This window comes from Lepus europaeus, chromosome 3 (genome assembly GCF_033115175.1).
Source record: "Lepus europaeus isolate LE1 chromosome 3, mLepTim1.pri, whole genome shotgun sequence".
NCBI lineage: Eukaryota > Metazoa > Chordata > Mammalia > Lagomorpha > Leporidae > Lepus > Lepus europaeus.
The window spans coordinates 80,478,522-80,500,707 of NC_084829.1; the positions used below are offsets into that span (position 1 = coordinate 80,478,522).

A 22,186-nucleotide genomic window follows, 5' to 3' on the forward strand; every position below is an offset into this window, starting at 1 on the left:
ATACTAGTGACTTTCTTTACAAAATTTTTTCTAGCAAGCATAAAATTCATATATAATCACAAATACCCAGAATACCCAAAGTGATCTGAACAGGAAAAATCAAGCAGCAGGCATCAAAATACCTGACCTCAAAGCATACTAGAAGCTATATTAATTAAAACAGCATGGTACTGTCATCAAAACTGACACACAGATCAATGGAATAGAACACACAGCACATAAATTAATCCACATACATACAGCCAACTGATGTTTGATAAAGTGCTTAGACCACACAGTGGAGTAAAGATAGTCTCTTTTTTTATATGTAGAAGAATGAAATTATATTTGCACCTCTCAACATATACAAAAATCCACTCAAGATGGATCAATGACCTAACTTTAAGACTGGAGACTGAAGCTGCTGGAGAAAAACATAGGGGAAACACTCTAAAACATTGGTGTTGGGAATGACTCCTTGGACAAGACCCCTAAAGCACAAGCAACAAAAGCAAAACTAAATAAATAGGAGTATATCAAACTCAGAAGCTTCTGCATAGCAAAAAAAAAAGATTAATACAGTGAAGAAACAGCCAACTGAAAGGGAAAAAATATTTGTAAACAATCTATCTGGCCGGCGCCGCGGCTCACTAGGTTAATCCTCCGCCTTGCAGCACCGGCACACCGGGTTCTAGTCCCGGTTGGGGCACCGATCCTGTCCCGGTTGCCCCTCTTCCAGGCCAGCTCTCTGCTCTGGCCAGGGAGTGCAGTGGAGGATGGCCCAAGTGCTTGGGCCCTGCACCCCATGGGAGACCAGGAGAAGCACCTGGCTCCTGCCTTCGGATCAGCACGGTGCGCTGGCCGCAGCACGCTACCGCGGCGGCCATTGGAGGGTGAACCAATGGCAAAAGGAAGACCTTTCTCTCTGTCTCTCTCTCACTGTCCACTCTGCCTGTCAAAAATAAAAAAATAAAAAAATAAAAAATTAAAAAAAATAATCTATCTGACAAAGGATTAATATTCCAAATACATTAGCAAACTGAAAAATTCAACAACAAAAAATAAGGAATCCAGCTGAGAAATGGGCAAAGGATTTTAGTAGACAGTTCTCAAAAGAAGAAATACAAATGGCCAACAAATATATGAAATGCTATTCAACAGTACTAGCCATCAGGGTAACACAAACCAAAACCACAATGCAGTATTACCTCAGCACCATATGAATGGCTCAAATCCAAAACACAGAGAGTAATAAATACTGGTGAGGATATGGACAATCGGTGGGAATGTAAATTAGTCAGCCACTGTGGAAAACAGTGTGGAGATTTCTTAAAAAAAAACTGGAATATACTTTCCATCTGATCAGAAATCCCACTCTTGGGTATATACCCAAAATACTTGAATACAATGTATCAAAGAGGTACCTGTACCACCATGTTCACAGCACTGTTCACAACAGCCAAAGTCTGGAACCAACCGAGGTGTCCATCATCAAATGAATGCATAAAGAAAATGTCATAGAGATACACAATGGAATATAATTTAGCTATAAAAAGAATAAAATTCTACCAATCATAGCAAAATGGATACAAATGGAGGATATCATGTTGAGTGAAATAAGTCAGACAGAAAGACAAATACCACATGTTCTTTTTATGTGGGAGCTAAAATTTGAAAAACAAACAAAAAAGAAATGTCTGTGTTTATCAGTGTTGCTGCAAATATAGTTTTGTGTAAGTTTGTTTTACATCTTTGTGAAACCCATGGCTAAAAATAGTATACTAGTATAACTTTAATGATCTATGATTACTTTTAAATTTATTTAAATGAGTGAAATGGTCACTTTTCCATTCATTTATTGTTTTATAGTCACTGTCTATATTCCCACTAAACTAGTGCCCTTTTGGTTTTTACTTATTGAACTTCTTATTTGATGATGTATTAAGCATTTTTACTGTAATAGAAATTTAAAATATGTTATGTCAAAAACTAAAGAAAGAAAGGGAGAAGGAAAGGAAGGCAGAATGGAGAGAAGGGAGGGACAGGGTGAGGAAAGAAGGGAATATCATTATGTTCTTAGAATTGTATATACAAAGCACATTGAATCTGTTAAAATTAATTTAAAAATAAAACAAAAAATTAAAAAACAAACAAAAAACCCACAAAGATGCTTTCAATCAGATTCTGTAGTTTCTGGGCAGAGAAAGCTCCAGGAAAAGGGCTTAACCATCACAGCAGTCAAGCTTCAATATTTTTAGGGCAGATCTGCTAAGTTAGGTTCCTGATTGGGAAAGAAGGATCCTGGCTCAGCGATGGAATGTCTGATTTGATGTCTTCCAATATACTTTTTTGCATTCAGTTTATTTGACAGACAAGCAGCCACACACACACACACACACACACAGAGACATATATATATAGAGAGAGAGACAGAGAGCAACACAGAGAGCGCTTTTATCTGCTGATTTACTTCTCAAACTCCCACAACAGCCAAGACTGTGTCAGGCCAAATCCAGGAACCAATAATTCTATCCAGGTCTCCCAAGTGGGTGGCAGGGACCCAATACTTTAAACTATCACCTGCAGGCCCCAGAGCATGCATTAGCAGAAAGCTGGGATCAGGAGCAGAGCTGGAACTTGAACCAATGTATTCTGATAAGGGATATGGACATCCCAAGGGCAACTTAAACACTGGACAAAACACCTGCTCCTCTCCCAAAATCCTGAATGCCCAAATTCCTAGGAACTTTCTGATGGCACAAAAGTGCTCTTCCCCTTTTTCCCTTTGGGAGTAGAAGAACACAGATACTTCTCCCCTACAGGACCACAGTGACCCTCTAAGCTCGATATAGTCCTTCCTCCCCTCTTAGGCCTACAACCAATGTTACATTACAACAAAATCTAAACAGGATATCCTAGAACTGGTAAAAGAAGAAAAGGACTATATGCTACATGAACTGTAAGGTTTACACAGTTTTATATTTTGCCAAAAGAGCACATTTGGGGCTAATTTTCAGAGTATTTGTCAAAGGGTCTGAAACCTAAGATTAGATAAGAGAAAGTTTATCTATCTGGAGGCATTCACTTAAGACACATGATTTAATAACTGGCAAGAATCCCAGATGCTTCAGTCTCACTTCTAGGTGTTTCTTAGAAACATGAACAAACAAATGGCTCATACTTAATATGACTGAAATGCTGGAGAAGATTGCAGGAGAGGGGATTACAAGGCTCAGAGAAGTGGGCTTTCTAGAATGTACACACTATCAGATGATTACATTGCACAGGAAGGAGAAGAAAACACATCATTTCCCGAAGCCATAAGAAATATAGTAGTAAGAAGACAACAAAGGTGTTCAGTGGCTCTCCTCTGAAGGCCAGGAATGACAGCAGAAAAGGCTGACATAACTCGGGTCACTGATGGCAAGGAGGATGACAACCCAAGTTGAGGATGTTTAACCATAAGAACCAGGTGGGTAAAAATATCCTGGGAGTGGCAAGGCCCCTCTCTCTCTCTCTCTCTCCCCACACACACACACACACACACACATGAATCATCAAAAGAAATCAAAGATGAATGGCCATAAAATTAAGGGCAGTTATCACAATGAAGTCCACTCTCGCTCATTTTCCAAACCTGAGTTTGTTTTTAGGCCCAAAATTCACAGACTGAAGAAGAGGCCTAATTTATAGAAGGGAAGATCTTACAACACTACTACAACTACTACACAGGGTAATAATCCCCCAATTTTTCTCAAAAGGGACTGCACCCTTTCACTTAGGAAACTGTGCACAGGAGAAAAAACATCCAAAAGTGTTTAGGACTACTAGGCAGAAATGACATGGGACTCAGACTGGATGTATGAACAAGCTAGCTCCCTCTAGTCCCCTAGTCAGAGTAGAGGTATATGAAGGCCAGTAACAAATAGAGTCCCAGCCAAAAATTATCCCATAACGGATCCATTGCAGCATAGACCCACCAGGTGGTGACTGCTCAAATCTCAACTGTATAATCAACACAGACATACCAAGTCCTTAGCCTATATTGTAAGAGGTATCATTGCTGAAGGAACCCAGAGGAAGAATTTAAAGCTGCTCCACCTCAACCCTGCTAAGGTAGTAAATAAAAACAACGTAGGAGCAAGTGTTTAGTGGTTGCAAACTCATATCCCATATTGGGAGACCCAGGTTTGATACTAGCTCTGGCTCCCCACTCCAGCTTCCCATGAATGCTGACTCCAGGAGGCAGCAGGTGATGGCTCAAGTAATTGTGTTCCTGCCGCCCATGAAAGAGATAGGTTGCATTTCTGGCTCCTTGCTTCAGCCCTAACCCCATCCTGGCCACCATGGGAATCTGAAGAATAAACCAGCATATGGAAACTCTGTGCCTCTCTGTCCCTCTACCTCTCAAATCAATTAAAACACAATAAAACATATTACTGGGGGAAGTTGGAGTGCCAGAAATTAGTGTCCCCTTAAGGAGCATCTTTGAGTGGTCCCAATCAACTTATTTGAGGCAATGTGTGGAGCCGTGTTGCAGTACAGCCTCAACCTTTGTATGTTGCACTCCTGTTTCTGCTCCTCCTTTCCAAATGAGGTTCATCTTGAGGACACTTCTTACTAAACTTCATTTCAGAATCTGATGCCCAAGTAACCCAAATTGTACCAATCACTTCTTTCCTTGAATTTAAGTTACATTTTCTTTTTAAGTAATCCTGAGATCACCTTCAGGACTACTGCCCAATTTAATCAGGTAATGTTAGGTTTTGCTTCTAGAAAACTTTCCCAAAATTATGTTAAGACAGGAGTTGGTTTTCAAATGTGATTGACATTTTTCTTTGGGAAGAGCCAGAAGTACAACTACTGATTTATAGGTACTCTGCATTGGTTAAGATGCCTGCATCACACACTGGAGTACTGGCTTGGATCCACCACTCTGGCTCCTAATTTCAGCTTGCTACTAATGCAGACCCTGGCAGGTAATAAGTAATAAGTCAAGTAACTGGGTTCCTGCCATCCATATGGGAAGCCTGGAATGAGACCTGGGCTCCTGCCTTCAGCTCTCCAGCCATTGTGGGAACTGGGGGAGTGAACCAGCAGGTGGAAATTCTGACTTCTTTCTACCCCTGCACCTCTCAAAACAATAAATGGAACTTTAAAAAATAAAATTGTTGAATCCTGTCAATCCTAGTTATCTTATTAAAGATCTTAAATAATTCGTCAATACAATGTTTTTAAAAACGCATTTTTTTTTCTGATTCAAGACTGACACATATCATTCAAAATTAGCTCGTATCTAATTTTTTCCCGGAAAGACTTCTATCTTTATTTCACCATCACTGAAGTATGTTGAGAATGTTTTGTTTAGACAAACTTTATTTTCACAACTAGTGAAACAAATTATGTTGGAAAATGCATTTCCCTTTCTTTATACAGACTCATAGTGTTGTCTACAAAATCTCTTGATTAATGTTGCTATTTACAAAGTTACAGATAGCAAAACCTTAGGGGCCAGTGCTGTGGCATAGCAGGTAAAGCTGCCGCCTTCAATGCCAGCATCCTATATGGGCGCCAGTTTGAGTCCCAGATGCTCCACTTCCGATCCAGCTCTCTGCTCTTGCCTGGGAAAGCAGCACAAGATGGACCAAGTCCTCGGGCTCCTGCACCTGCATGGGAGACCTGGAAGAAGCTCCTGGCTCCTGGCTTCGGATTGGCACAGCTCCAGCCGTTGCGGCCATTTGGGGAGTTAGCTAGTGGATAGAAGACCCCTCCCACCCCCCTCTCTGCCTCTCCTTCTCTCTCTGTGTAATTCTGACTTTCAAATAAATAAATAAATCTTTAAAAAAAAAAACTTACCTAAGAGTCTTACAGGGCAAAGCATTTAAAATTAAATATGTCAAAATGACTAGAAATTAACTTATCAAGCAATCTTGAACTTAAATGGAAGTTTCTCAACTATTTGAAAAAATAAATATGGTTGGGGATGGAGTTGTGGCATAGTAGGTTAAGCTTCTGCCTGTAGCACCAGCATCCGATTTGGGCACCAGTTCCAGTCCCAGCTGCTCCACTTCCGATCCAGCTCCCTGCTGATGGCCTGGGAAAGCACTAGAAGATGCCCACGTGCTTGGGCCCCTTCACCCACATGGGAGGCCCTGAAGGAGCCCCTGGCTGCTGGCTTTGGATCTGCCTGGCTCTGGCTATTTTGGCCATTTGGGGAGTGAGCCAGTAGATGGAAGACCTCTCTATTACTGTGTTTCAAATAAATAAGTAAATCTTTATAACAAAAAGAATTGTGGTTTAATAAAATAAATAAAATAATACATCAAGCATATGTTTTTATAAAGTAGCACATACTAATTGGCATATATACTCTGTGCTAAAATTTCAGGTAATAAGAAATTTGATATATTCTAAATACTTTGTAGGCTGATAAAAGTACTTTTGGCTCTTGGAGACAACTTCTTAACAGTAAAAGAAACCAGAAGGACATCTCTGGTTATAGTTGATTCTCATGATTAGTTTCTATGAAAAACCAAGGCAACCAATATGTTTTTAAATAGTACATGGTTTCTGTGGCTCTATAGTAACAAAGGGATGACTGTCAGTGTGAAAAAAATCCCAAATTCTTTCAGAACACATTACTAAATTTGCTGGAAATGTCTTTTATAAGGAGAAAAATGGAAAATTTTACAGTAGCACAATCAAATGTTAAATAGAATATATGAAAATATCAACTGCATTTTGATAAATCATTGTAGATTTAATCAAGGATTCACAGACGATGATTGGATATCCTGTGTCTTCTACTCTGGATCTTTCTGGATTGTACCACTCATGCTCATTTACACCTTGTTCTCTGATTCTCCTAACCCAAAACAGTCAGAAACTGACCACAAAGGTGACAGAACATCAGATTTCATCACCAGCAAGAAACAAGGTGCAGACAGCAGATGAATGTAAACAGGCTTGGTCGGGCCACGAGTAATCAGTCACTGGATCATTTCACATAATCATGCATTTCAACAGCATAGCTTCTAGATTGTTTTAAGAGAGAAGGATCTTCAGGGATATATACAGATATAACTTTTTTGGGATAGATGCATGACACTAGCATTTGATTGCTAAAAGCTATGAGACAGATAGAAAAACCTACATAAATGCATATCACACACACTCTTTTTTGATTCATACATTATATATAGTATATGTTCTTTTTTAATTTAAATAACTTCTAATTGTTAAGCAATACTGCACTGGACTTGGATCTTTTTATAGTTAGTTATATTAGGTTATCTTAGATTTTTGAAATTCAACTCAAATATAAAAAGATATACATACTTAGAAGAAACTGCCTCCATGAATTCATCCAAAAAGTCATCATATTCAGTCCCTCTCACTCTTCTCTGCCGCAGTCCAATATATAATGGATCTTTAAGTAACTCCTATTAAAAAAGTTATGACAAAATTAGAAACAACTAGAAGCAAGTGATTTATGTATAGAAATAGAAGCAAAATCTTGTCATACTAATTTAAAATTAACCTAAAGAATTACTGACATTGTATAGAATGTATCTATAGCATTTATACATCAAATAAGGAAAATAGATTCTAAATCTCATAAAAATTCTGGATTATTCTAGGGAAAAGCACAAAAATACAAATCTCTCAGTGCAGCCTAGTTAAAAAAGTGCAATTCAGATATCAATGTTTATCGCACAGTGGTAATACTGAGTTTTGAAGTATTATATGATTGTAGGGAATGGAAATATAGCAATTCCTTTCTTAGATTTATTTTCCATTTCCAAAAGCAAAGTCTTCAAACAATATTTTGATTATACCTTTAATGTGATAATTGATGAAATAAAAAATAGATCAAGTCTATGATTAATTTTTTAACTTTCTAAACTTTTCACGATTTGTCTTGTAAACTAGTATGTATAATAGAAAACACTGCTCTGTTCAATTTTTAATCTGTACCATATGTAATATGTTTATTAGTTTTTAAATTGAGGTATAATTTCTTTTTTTTAATTAATGAATTTTTTTTGACAGGCAGAGTTAGACAGTGAGAGAGAGAGACAGAGAGGAGAAAGGTCTTCCTCCCGTTGGTTCACCCCCTCAAATGGCCGCTACGGCCGGCATGCTGCACTGATCTGAAGCCAGGGCCCAAGGACTTGGGCCATCCTGAGGTATAATTTCATACAATAAAATGCATCAATTTCCAACAAAAGCCCTTAGTAAACAAGGAGCATAAAGGGACTTCCTCAGCTCAGCAAAGGACATCTGTGAAAAACTCACAGCTAGTAGCATATTTAACAGTAAATGATTTAGAATGGCGGATGTCCTAAACAGCACTCTGGCCTCAGAATCAGCCCTTAAGGCAATCAGATCCGGCTGAAAAGCCCATGAGAGTATTTCAGGCATGGAAAGCCAAGACACTCTGTCAAAAAAAAAAAAAAAAAAAAAAAAAGACCTAAATGAAAGATCTGTGCGAGTGAGATCCCAGTGGAAAGAACAGGTCATCAAAGAAGGAGGTACCCTTCTCTGAAGGGAGGAGAGAACTTCCACTTTGACTATGACCTTATCTAAATATGATCAGAGTCGGTGAACTCAAAATGCTTCCATAGCTTTGGCAACTCATGACAATAGCCTCAGGTGATTACTGACACCATAAACAAGAGTGTTGATTGTTAAATCAACAACAGGAGTCACTGTGCACTTACTCCTCATGTAGGATCTCTGTCCTTAAAGTGCTGTACATTGTTATTTAATGCTATAACTAGTACTCAAACAGTATTTTTCACTTTGTGTTTCTGTGTGGGTGCAAACTGTTGGAATCTTTACTTAATATATACTAAACTGATCTTCTGTATATAAAGAGAATTGAAAATGAATCTTGATGTGAATGGAAGGGGAGAGGGAGTGGGAAAGGGGAGGGTTGTGGGTGGGAGGGAAGTTAGGGGGGGGGAGCCATTGTAATCCTTAAGCTGTACTTTGGAAATTTATATTCATTAAATAAAAGTTAAAAAAAAAAAACAGTAAATGATTAAACACTTCACAAGAAAAAAAAAGGCCAGTATATCAACCTTACTATTCTTATTCAACAGTAACTAGAGACCCTAGTCAATATGATAAGGCAAGTAAAAGATGGTAATATAGATTGGAAAAAGGAAGCAAACTGCTTTTATTTGTATACACATCAGGATGTACAAAGAAAATACTAAGGAAGCTGGTGTTGTGGCACAGCAGATTAAGCTGCCACCTGCAACAATGGCATCCCTATCAGAGCACTTACTTGAGTCCTTGTTGCTCCACTTCTGACCCAGCTCTCTGCTAATGTGCCTGAAAAGGCAGCAGAAGATGGCTCAAGTATTTGCGCCCTTGCACCCATGTGGGAGAACCAGATGGAGTTCCTTGCCCCTGGTTTTGACTTGGTCCAGCTATTGAGACCATTTGGGGTGTGAACCACAAGACGGAAGATCTCTCTCTCTCCCTCTCCCCTTCTCTCTCTGTCACTCTTCTTTTAAAATAAATAAAATTAATCTTTCTTTTTAAAAAAGGAATTTTCTAAAAACTCACTAGAAAAAAACATGTGATTTTAACACAGTTGCAGGATATAGGGTTAATATACACAAGTCAGTTGTATCCTTTATACTATATTTACAATAGACAGCTGAAAATGAAATATACAACACATTATAACAGTCTAAAACATAAAATTCACAGAGACATACTTAACAAAATATGTGTAAGACCTGCACACTAGAAACTATAAAATACCACTGAAAGAAATCTTAAAAAAACTTTTAAGCTGGCTTTGTAGACTATGGGGAAAAAAAGTCAATCTAAGGCTCATATAGTGAAATACTTGACCAAACTCTCTTCTTCAGTTACCAGGAATAGAGAAAATCTATCTAATGAACTTGTGAATCTGGCTAAGATTTCCAGACAGAATGTTGAACTGGCTTCTTCTTTCTTTTTTTTTTTTTTAAGATAATTTATTTGAAAGGCAGAGTGACAGCAAGAGAAGAAGAGACAGAAGGTGGGGAGGGAGGGAAAGTGGGAGAGTGAGAGGGAGAATTGGAGAAAGAGGGAGAGTGAGAGTGAGAGAGAATTGGAGGGAGAGTGAGAGCGAGAGAGAACTGGAGGGAGAGGGAGAGGGAGGGGGAGAGGGAGAGAGAGAGGGAGAGGGAGAGGGAGAGGGAAAGAACACTTCCAGCCACTGGTTCACTCCCCAAATGGCTACAATAATCAGGACTGGGTCAAACTGAAGTCATGAGCCTGAAACTTCATCTGGGTCTCCCAAGTAGGTGGGGGAGGGGGACCCAAGTTTGTGGGCCATCATCCATGGCTTCCCAGGTGCATTAGCGGGAAGCTAGATCAGAAAAAGCCAGGATTCAAATGGGCACTCAGATATCAAATACAGGCATGGCAAGCAACAGCTTAACCTGCTGCACCACAAAATGGGCCCCTGAACTAACTTCTTACGGCTGTGTAAGTTGCAACACAGAGAGGAGCTAAAGATGAAAATGCTCAGTTTGTATGAAAAATTGTAAGTGAATATGGACAACACAGGGCTTGCAGGCAGAGTATTTCCAGAGTAAAATAAGGACAGCAGTCAGAGATCAAATTAAGTATGTGGTTGTAATAACTTTTTGAAAACTGCTGAATGGTTTAAAGTGGAGCCTTAACCAATGATCTCTGCCAGGAATAAAGAACTCGCTCCACAAAACTCTCACATACCGACCAATGTAGGAAGACGATTTGTTCTGAAAAGAATTGGGAATGGGATCATTCTCTAATGGAGTAGATACAATATGATAAATAGAAGTCCTAAAAAAAAGGTTTTTAAGATGCCATATTAACTTGGATTAGTCAAGACAGAGAAATTTGAAAATGAGAACACTTCTGTGGTTCTGTTTTCCAAAGGCAGGTAAGCAGGCTGAGAAAGTTATTCAACTGCTAACTCAAACCACTTCTTACTGAATGAGACAGATTTCAGAAGACAGAGCCAAGAGCCCAGAGGGCAGAACAAATGCCTAAGGGAACAATGAACTATTCTGATGAAACAGATTTAGGTCATATCCAAAGAATCCACTATCCTCCAAGCAGGTGGCCTGGAATTACGTGTCCAGTGAGGATTCAGAATTGCTATGGACCAATTTGAGCCATGTGGTTTCTGTTCCTCCAGTTTTGATTGAGAATGCTGATTGTGGTTATTCTGCCACTGCCTCATCATTGCATGTCTAGTGTGTAGGAGGAACCCATAAGAAGAGCCTTCCCAAGGAACAAAAACCCAAGAAGCCCAATTTGCACCTAGACTTGATTTAAATGTAAGTTCTTAAACTCTGAAACTGCTGCTATTATTGGAATGAAACCTTTGGAATCCCAGTATGGAAATCAGCACATTTTGCAAGAATGTAAACAATTCATGAAGAATGAGAATCTATATTGCGAAAGTTCAGTTGTCCACGTATCTTTGCCCTCTTAGCCACTGCAGTCCAAATCGTCAACACACAGAATGATAAAAATTAATAACAGTAATTAAGTCATCACAAATGTTAATAAAACAGCAACTGTCTTAAGCCACTGAGTTTGAAGGTGGTTTCTTAAAGATAAATGACATGTTTTTACAGGTTACTAGTGATGTTTGAATTATCTTAACTGGGGTTTAATTAAAGCCAACAAAAATAGCCAAGTTCACATCTGTTGTCCTAGTGTAATTATTAATAATACCCTCTTACATTGTGAAATTGCCTTGGTTTGTCCAAAACATCTTATTTTTAATGTACATCATGATAACGAGTTAGGATTTTCTGGCTACTTGAAAGTTAACACTTTAAATCACATAGATATATTTCAAATGAACTACAAAATCAGGAAGCAAGTGCTGTTGTAAAGTCCAGCTGTTCCTTAAGGCACACAAACTTTAAACAATCTACTGGCAGGCTTCCAAGCAACAGAGGCCGAAGTGCCAATGTGTTACTAACAGCTGCCAACATTAAAGTTTCTTCATGTCTGGAATATATTTGGTCTTCTAAAATGTGAATTAGAAAAAGAGCACATTGAAGGAAAAAAAAAGGTTACATATTTGCCCTTTCTCTTTTCTCACCTTTTTCATATTAATAACTAAAGTAATACCACAAAGAAATGAATACAACATAGTCAATTATAATGATGCATGAAGAAGATAGAGCTTTGAATTTAAAAAAAGTTATAATTAAATTTTTTCCAATAACAATAATATCATTGTCAAAATTACTGCTTTTAAATTTTTTGTAATGTTATATAATAAAATTAAGATACAATTTAAAAAATGGGTGCTGTCTTGGAGATTTGGCTGATATAAAATTAACAAGTACAAAAAGCAATTTAAGAAGATCATTCAACTTTGACAACTGCTTCATAGACCAAGAACCCTGGCACAGAAGTAGTAATTTTTTTAAGCACTTCAACAGTTAGTAGTATTATTTTTTATTCTTGTGGCATATGCCAACTATTTTCTTTTTTTAAACTTTTATTTAATAAATATAAATTTCCAAAGTATAGCTTTTGGATTACAGTGGCTTTTTCCCCCCATAACCTCCCTCCCACCTGCAACCATCCCATCTCCAACTCCTTCTCCCTACCCATTCACATTAAGATTCATTTTTAATTATCCTTATATACAGAGGATCAATTTAGTATATATTAAGTAAATATTTCAACAGTTTGCACCCACACAGAAACACAAAGTGTAAAGTACTATTTGAGTACTAGTTATACCGTTAATTCACATAGTACAACACATTAAGGACAGAGATCCTACATGGGGAATAAGTGCACAGTGACTCCTGTTGTTGATTTAACAATTGACACTCTTGTTTATGGTGTCAGTAATCACCCGAGGCTATTGTCATGAGTTGCCAAGGCTATGGAAGCCTTTTGAGTTCACCAACTCCAATCTTATTTAGACAAGGCCACAGTCAAAGTGGAAGTTCTCTCCTCCCTTCAGAGAAAGGTAGCTCAGAAGTAGTAATATTAATTATGCTCCATCGTCCTAAATGTAGGACACACAAAAACTTAAATTGAGCAATAAATAAACTCTTTATGGTAACTCTGAAACACATAGTATGTTTTTCGAGTTCTACTTTTTTCTGAGAAAAGTAATAGGTAAATGATTAGATAGCATTTGAAAATATTTTAAAATTCACCACGATGATGGTATAAACTTTACTGAAAGTTACTAAATCTTCATCTGAACAAAAAAATACATATATAACTGATCTGTAACTTAATCAATGTATTCACAAAACTCTTTTCTATAATTAGGTTTTCACTTTATTTCAAGGAATGGAGTATATTTCAAATTATCAATCTTCTAAAAAAGCTATCTTATAGATAGGACACTGGGACAATGTATACTGTATAACACGCAGTATGTATAGTACACTGCATTGCTGCTGACAAACTCTAATGTGTTATTACTGTGGTTATTTGTTGACAAACTGTGACCTGTGTGCTTGTGAGTAAGGCTTCACAAATGCTTGAACTGGTAAAGAATCCACAATCACACTCTGTTTTTTATCATCAACACTCACTGGTTATTACTTGTTAGTATACCTCTGAAATATTGAATTCCAAGCTATAGGCACCATGAGGGAAAACAGATCTAAATAACTGTCCTTTACCTCTAAGGATAAAGCTAGAAATGTGCCATGGGACTCCAAATCTCATTAAGTTGGCAGGTACCAATGCCATCTTACTAGTTAAAATGATCAGTTTAGCTTCATAACTGATCATAAAGATAGGATTAAGTGTCAAAGGGACCACATAAATAAGACCAGTGTCTGCTAATAATAAATGATAGAATTAAAATGGACAGAACGATCCAACAAGGGAAGCAGGATACACAGCAGACTCATAGAATGGCAAATACCCTAAACAGCACTCTGGCCTCAGAATCAGCCCTTAAGGCATTTGGATCTGGCTAAAAAGCCCATGAGAGCATTTCAGGCATGGAAAGCCAAGACACTGTGGCAAAACAAAAAAAAAAAAAAAAAAAAAAAAAGAAGAAGAAGAAGAAGAAGACCTGAGTGAGATCCCAGTGGAAAGAATGGGCCATCAAAGAAGGAGGTACCCTTCTCTGAAGGGAGGAGAGAACTTCCACTTTGATTATGGCCTTGTCTAAATAATGTCAGAGTTTGTGAACTCAAAAGGCTTCCATAGCTTTGGCAACTCATGACAAGAGCCTCGGGTGATTACTGACATCATAAATAAGAGTGTCAATTGTTAAATCAACAATGGGAGTCACTGTGCATTTGCTCCCCATGTGGGACCTCTGTCCTTAATGTGTTGTACTATGAGAATTAACAGTAAAACTAGTTCACACAGCACTTTATACTTTGTGTTTCTGTGTGGGTGCAAACTGTTGAAATCTTTACTCAGTATAAAGCTGATCCTCTGTATATAAAGATAATTAAAAATGAATCTTAATGAAAAATGGGATGGGAGGAGGTGTGATGGTCTGGGGGGTGGGAGGGTGGGTATGGGGGGAAGAACTGCTATAATCCAAAAGTTGTACTTACAAAATTTATATTTATTAAATAAAAGCTTTCTGACTGTTAAAAAATTTACTTACAGTATTCAGAAAGTTTTAATTTTTGCTATTTCTCATTTTTTCATTAGCTTCAAATAAAAGACCTGCTATAACTAGTACTGAAACAGTATTTTTACACTTTGTGGTTCTGTGTGGGTGCAAACTGATGAAATCTTTACTTAGTATATACTGAATCGATCTTCTGTATATAAAGATAATTGGAAATGAAAAAAAAAACCTGGTGTTAAATTGGAAATGACATAGAAAATTAATTAATTTTTTAAAAAAATATTATGTAGGATCTCTGTCTTTAATGTGTTGTACACTGTTATTTAATGCTATAACTAGTACTCAAACAGTATTTTTTTCACTTTGTGTTGCTATATGGGGGCAAACTGTTGAAATCTTTACTTAATATATACTAAACTGATCTTCTGTATATAAAGAGAATTGAAAATGAATCTTGATGTGAATGGAAGGGGAGAGGGAGCGGGAAATGGGAGGGTTGTGGCTGGGAGGGAAGTTATGGGAGGGGGGAAGCCATTGTAACCCATAAGCCGTACTTTGGAAATTTATATTCATTAAATAAAAGTTTAATAAATGACAAAAAAATAAAACAATTCTCTATAAAAAATCCATTCTATTAAGAAATAAGACATCATTTTTGTTGTTTTGCTTACTTATGTCATCAACAAGATTAAGTAAATTAACCATCAAATTCAGTCAAGAATCTAAAGCAGTACTTCTGAATTTTCAGCATGCCTATGAGCCAATATGATCATTTAAAAGTGCCTGAAATTTAAGTGTAAAATTTCATTGTGGGGCCGGCACTGTGGCGCATCGGGTTAACACCCTGGCCTGAGTTGCAGGCAACCCATGTGGGTGCCGGTTCGAGACCTGGCTGTTCTACTTCCGGTCTGGCTCTCTGCTATGGCCTGGGAAAGCAGCCCAGTCCTTGGGCCCCTGCACCCACGTGGGAGACCTGAAGAATCTCCTGGCTCCTGGCTTCAGATCCATGTAGTTCCAGCCGTTGCAGCCAATTGGGGAGTGAACCATCAGATGGAAGACCTCTCTCTATGCCTCTCCTCTCTCTGTGTAACTCTGACTTTTAAATAAATAAATAAATCTTTTAAAAAAATTTCATTGTGATTCAGCATGTATTGAGTGAGGTGCAGAATTTTTCATGCCCTTGGTAATTCAGAAGTAGTTGGCCTATGGAACATACTGAAAATAATTCACCTCAAATTTATGGTAAATTAAAATAAAATTATTATCTACTTCCCACCAGGTTCATGTTTCATTTGAATATTTTCAATATCTTGGTTCTATATAGTGAATGTTTGTGTAATATATCATAAATTTCAACAAGTTCCTCCTAGTGCATATAAAATCAAACAAACAAAAAAAAATCTATTTTCTTTCCGAAGATGTTGATGTGGTATCTTAGAGAATAAATAAATTCTTAATAAAACTCATTATCACCTTCTAATTTAGCGGGAGTATGGTAAAGCAAGACCAACTGAATGCAAAGACAGCATCCCAAACTAAAAGCCTGGGATTTGAGATAAATCCCACTTCCCCCTGGGTTAACTCTAGTGCTTGAAACACATTCCAGTGCAGAAATACTGTCTTGATGTGGTAAACCATACAAAAGGATAAAAACAAAAGAAAGAAGTTAAAGAGGATTTAAGGAGAGATGATGATATTGTAGTTGGGACCACATGGTAGGCAGCAAAACAGCCCTTCCCCACTTGAGAGATGTCTACACCTTATTCACTGAAAACTGTGTATCACAAATACTTTATGTGCTAAAATAGACTATTTATATATGGCTAAGAGTGAGTCCCTAAGAGTGAAAAACCTTTACTGGCTAAAGTAAGAGAAAAAGATGTAAGACAGAAACAGTGCCAGAAGTGCTGTATTGCTGGCTTCCAAAATGGATAAAGAGGTGCGTCAGTGGAGGAAGACAGGCAGCCTAGAAGCTAATAAAGGCAAGGAAACAAAGATAGTCCACTGACAGCTTTCATGATTCCAGTTTTTTGACACTTATGTCATACCTCCGATTAACAGAACTATAAGGAAATAATTTATTTTGTCTTAGATCACTAAGTTTGTAACAATTTGTTATGGCACCAAGAGAATAGTAATATAAGCCACATTCTGGAGAAAACACTAGAGACTACTAGTGCTGGAAGACAAGGTTTTGGTTCATTTAGATTTTCTCCAACATAGTTAGCTTTTATTTAATTAATTAATTTATTTTCATTTTATTTAAAAGGAAGAGACAAAGACACAGAGAGATCTTCTTTCTGCTATTTTATTCCCTAGCTGCCCGCAACAGATGAGCATGGGTCAGGCCAAAGCCAGGAGCTCAGAACTCAACCCAGGTCTTGTACTTGGATGGCAGGTTTCCAAGTATTTGAGGCATTATCTTGCTGCCTCCCGGGTTGTGCATTAGCAGGAAGCTGGATCAGAAGCACAGGAGCCGAAACTCTATCCAAGTATTCTGATAAAGCATATAACATCCCAAAATCCAACTTAACCACTATGCCAAATATCCAGCCCTTCCTTAAATAGGTAGTTTAAGTCAAAGATGAAAAATAATCTCTGGAACACAAAAGGGAAACCCTCAAAATGGGAAAAGTGGTTCTTCAACTTGGTAACTTTAAGTTCAATAAGGATTTTAGATCTGGATACAAAAAATATACACATCACTTAGAGATCAAATCAGACTTAAAACTAGGAACAGGAAAGCTGAGACCTGGAGAAATGGTTTAATAAACAAAGAATAATAACTACAAGAGACAATATTCTGCTCCTCATACTTGATCCCAGGCACTCCGATATGAAATGTAGTCATCGCAAGTCGTGACTTAATACACTGAGTCATGATGTGTATTCACAAGCTATATTTTTTTTAATCTTTTATTTAATGAATATAAATTTCCAAAGTACAGCTTATGGATTACAATGGCTTTCCCCCTCCCATAACTTCCCTCCCACCTGCAACCCTCCCCTTTCCCACCCGCTCTCCCCTTCCATTCACATCAAGATTCATTTTCAATTCTCTTTATATACAGAAGATCAGTTTAGTATATATAAAGATTTCAACAGTTTGCCCTCACATAGCAACACAAAGTGAAAAATACTGTTGGAGTACTAGTTATAGCATTAAATAACAGTGTACAACACATTAAAGACAGAGATCCTACATAATATTTTAAAAAATTGATTAATTTTCTATGTAATTTCCAATTTAACACCAAGTTTTTTTTTTCATTTCCAATTATCTTTATATACAGAAGATTGATTCAGTATATACTAAGTAAAGATTTCATCAGTTTGCACCCACACAGAACCACAAAGTGTAAAAATACTGTTTCAGTACTAGCTATATCATTACTTCACATTGGACAACACACTAAGGACAGATCCCACATGGGATGTAAGTACACAGTGACTCTTGATGTTGATTTAACAATTTAACACTCTTGTTTATGGCGTCAGTAATCTCCCTAGGCTCTAGTCATGAGTTGCCGAGGCTATGGAAGCCTTTAGGGTTTGCCGACTTCGATCTTATTCCGACAGGGTCATAGTCAAAGTGGAAGTTCTCTCCTCCCTTCAAAGAAAGGTACCTCCTACCTTGATGGCCCTGTTCTTTCCACTGGGATCACATTCACTGAGATCCTTCATTTAGGTCTTCTTCTTCTTTTTTTTTTTTTTTTTTTTTTCAGAGTGTCTTGGCTTTCCATGCCTAAAATACTCTCATAAGCTCTTCAGCCAGATCCAAATGCCTTAAGGGCTCATTCTGAGGCCAGAGTGCTATTTAGGACATCTGTCATTCTATGAGTCTGCTGTGTCTCCCCCTTCCCATGTTGGATCCTCAAGCTATATTTTTTAAAAGAACAATTGAAGTAACTCACTCTCCTTTTATAACAGAACTTTGATCACTTACTATTAGACATTCTGTTATTGAATTGTAATAGTTTTAAAGATTTATTTATTTGAAAGGCAGAGTGACAGAGAGAAATGGAGACAGACACAATTAAATTTTTAAAATAGAAAAACAATTTATAAGTAGTTCACACTAAGATAAAATTAAGAGATAAACAGTATAATTGGCAAGGAAATTGCTTGCTGGCTGTCCTTTAAATACTTTGACAAAAGCATTTACTATATGTTGAAGCTAGATACACGTTTGTATCCTCTTATAGATTTAGGGCATCTTGCAAGTAAAATCTTGTTTGTTCTGACATCACCTAGTCCTTGCTTAGGCATTGGCAAAGAGAAGTTCTTTAATATTGGCCTCAATTGAATCTACATAATCAAATTTCAAGAGTTTGAGAAAGCTCTCTTAAACTAAAAATATATTCTCCAGTGATTTGTCAATGAGCTAAATTTTACCTTTCACTTAAGTATTTATCTAATTTCTCCAATAGTTCACTGGCAGTAAGGAAAATCTCTATAAATAACATATCATAATAATATATTCATTTAGAATTTCTAATTTAACAGCTTGAAGTTTTTTGAAATACAGTATGCATTAGGCATGTTTTCATAGGAAGAGGGAAAAATGGCTTGATCCATAGCTGGGCAAAGCAAGACATTTCATGACAGAGAGGTGGACATGAACTCTGCAGGCTGAGGGAGTTGGTAGGATATTGACTAGAAATGGAACAATACAAAAGCATTGGATCCCAAACAAGGAAAAGAACAAATACTAAGCAGAGATAACTTGAATTTCAAGATCTGTTCTCAGGAAATCAATTGTTTCACAGAAGATTCAGAACTATCTACCAACACAAGAGTCCATGTTATAGTTTCACTTCTGCACGACTTTTTCTATGTCCACATAATACTGACAATCTCTCAATAAAAGGCCTAGGTTTAAAATTAAATTTAAAGCAGACCAGGTTCAATGGAGAATCCATGGGTCTGCAGAGCTGTGGATAGCAGAGGTCAGAGTGCTTGGTGAACTGCTTCTGAAGCTCTATGTGGGGGAAAAATGAACAAATAGGGAGGTGATATACCTCTCTCCTCTCCCTATACCTTGCAGGGACCAGCAGTCACTGGAAGAAGACATTCTTTCCCCCTTTTTCTCTATTTATGGATACAAGCAGGTGGCAGCTGCCCCTGCCTCCTGTGCCTGCGCCCAGCAACAGCAGAGGTTGATTCACCCCCACCCCGACCCAAACAGCCAGGAACACAATAATTCAGAAGAATACCTTCCCCCACCACACAAGCAGCACAGCGAGGAGAAGTCTGGCCTATTGAAAGCTCATGCCCAACCACCACCATGGAGAAGTGCGCTGGGCCCCAGTAGGCAGGGGCTCTACACCCATGCTTGTGACCCACAGACTTATAGCAGCTCACAACAGAGAGAACCATGCTTACAGAAAAGTCGTCACAGATTAAAGGAGCAGTTCATTCAGCAGTCCAACTAGTGTTGAAAACACCAGGAATTAACACCAGGGTATCCCACAGCTGTGAGAAGGGTGGGTCACACCAACAGAGGTGAACACCCTCCTACATACAGATGTTCAGAGGAGAGCTACAAAGCCCCACAGGGGCCTTACCTTGGATATTTGCTCTGACCTGGAATACTGAGCAGAGTAACCAGGCCACACACACCACACATCTCCTTGTACTTACTGAAAGTATAAACATCCCACTAAGCCACACAAATGCCAAAACACAAAGGAAGAAACTTAAATAAGAAAAAGGAAGACACTAAGAACCCCCCAAAGGAACTCTACAACACTTCAAAGAGGGTGAAGATGAAGAGACTGAAGATATGCCAGAAACTGAATTCAGAAAATTAATCATCAGATAACTTAGAAGCAATCAAAAGTAAATTCACAAACTAAATAAAAATTTTTTCCCATGAAATTGAAATATTAAAGAGAAATCAGAGGGGCCTGTACTGTGGCTCATTAGGTTAATCCTCTGCCTGAGGCGCCAGCATCCCATATGGGCACCAGGTTCTAGTCCCGGTTGCTCCTCTTCCAGTCCAGCTCTCTGCTGTGGCCTGGAAGGGTGGTAAAGGATGGCCCAAGTCTTTGGGCCTCTGCATCCACATGAGAGACCAGGAGGAAACTCCTGGCTCCTGGTTTCGGATCAGTGTAACTCTGGGCATTGGGGCCATTTGGAGAGTAAACCAACGGAGGGAGGGCCTTTCTCTCTCCTTTACACTGTCTGTAAACTCTACCTGTCAAATAAAATTTTTTTTAATTTAAAAAAAAATAGAAATCAGAATGAAATGCTAGAAATGAAGAACTCTATAGATAAAATTAAAAATGCAGTGGAAAATATTAACAATAGAGTATGTGAAACAGAAGAAAGAATATCAGAACTAGAAAACAAATGTCTGGAAATTACACAGTCAGACCAAAAGGAGTTCTATAAGATACTATCAATCAACCCAACATATGGGTGTTAGGAGTTCCTGATGGTGTGGAAAGAGACAAAGGATTTGAAGGCCTTTTTAATGAAATAATAACAGAAAACTTCCTCAATTTGGGAAAAGACAGGGACATCCAAGTACATGAAACACACAGAACTACCATTAGACATGACCAAAAAAGACCTTCACCATGACACATTGTAGTAAAACTCTCCACAATAAAACACAAAGATTCTAAAATGTGCATGAGAAATACCTGATCACATTCAGAGGAACCCCCATTAGACTCACAGCAGATTGCTCATCAGAAACTCTACAGGCTGGGAGAGAATGGTGAGATATATTCCAAGTCCTTAGAGAAAAATTGTCAACCCAGAATACTGTATCAGGCAAAGTTCTCATTTATGAATGAAGATGAAATAAAGATCTTCCATAACAAACAAAAATTGAAAGAATTTTAACTACTTGTATAGCCCTACAAGATGCTCAGAGATGTGCTACACCCAGAAAAACAGAAAATGGAACATCACCACAAAAGAAGGTGAAGGCAGAAAACAGCCCAGTAAAAGTACAATGAAAACTCAAAGTGAAAAATAGAACTACTAACAGAAATACAGCAAGGCCTAGTTGTTACTTAACAATAGTTACCCTGAATGTAAATGGTCTCAACTCACCAGTTAAAAGACACAGACTGGCTGAATGAATTAAAAAAGAAAACCCATCTATTTGTTCCCTACAAGAAACACATCTTACCAACAAAGATATATGCAGACTGAAAGCAAAAGGATGGAAAAAGATAATCCATGCTACTAGAAACAAAAAAAGAGCTGGTATAGCCATTCTAATATCACACAAAATATACTTTAGCACAAAAACCATTATTAAGAGAGACAAAGAAGGGCACTGCATAATGATTAAGGGATCAATTCAAAAGGAAGATGTGACTATTATAAACATATATGTACCTAATTACAGGACACCTGGCTATACAAAAGGAAGAGAAATACAATAGTAATGAGGGATTTCAATACTCCACTTTCAGCAATGGACAGATCAACCACACAGAAAATCAGCAAGGAAACAGAAGTGTTAATCAACACTACAGACCAAATGGACCTAAGAGATATCTACAAAGCTTTCCACCCTACAGCCAAAGAATACACATTCTTCTCACCAGTGCATGGACCTTTGTCTAGGATTGACCGACCACATGTGGGGTCATAAAG

General features: G+C 37.8%; 1 protein-coding gene across 1 annotated transcript in view; it reads right to left on the minus strand.

Moving 5' to 3' along the window:
- The window catches only part of ME1 (malic enzyme 1), a 239,696-nt gene that overhangs the window by 118,765 nt on the left and 98,745 nt on the right, over positions 1-22,186 (minus strand). Inside the window, exon 6 of the mRNA XM_062186425.1 lies at positions 7,318-7,421. Within this exon, the coding sequence (XP_062042409.1) occupies positions 7,318-7,421 (104 nt within the window). The remainder of the gene's footprint in view (positions 1-7,317; positions 7,422-22,186) is intronic.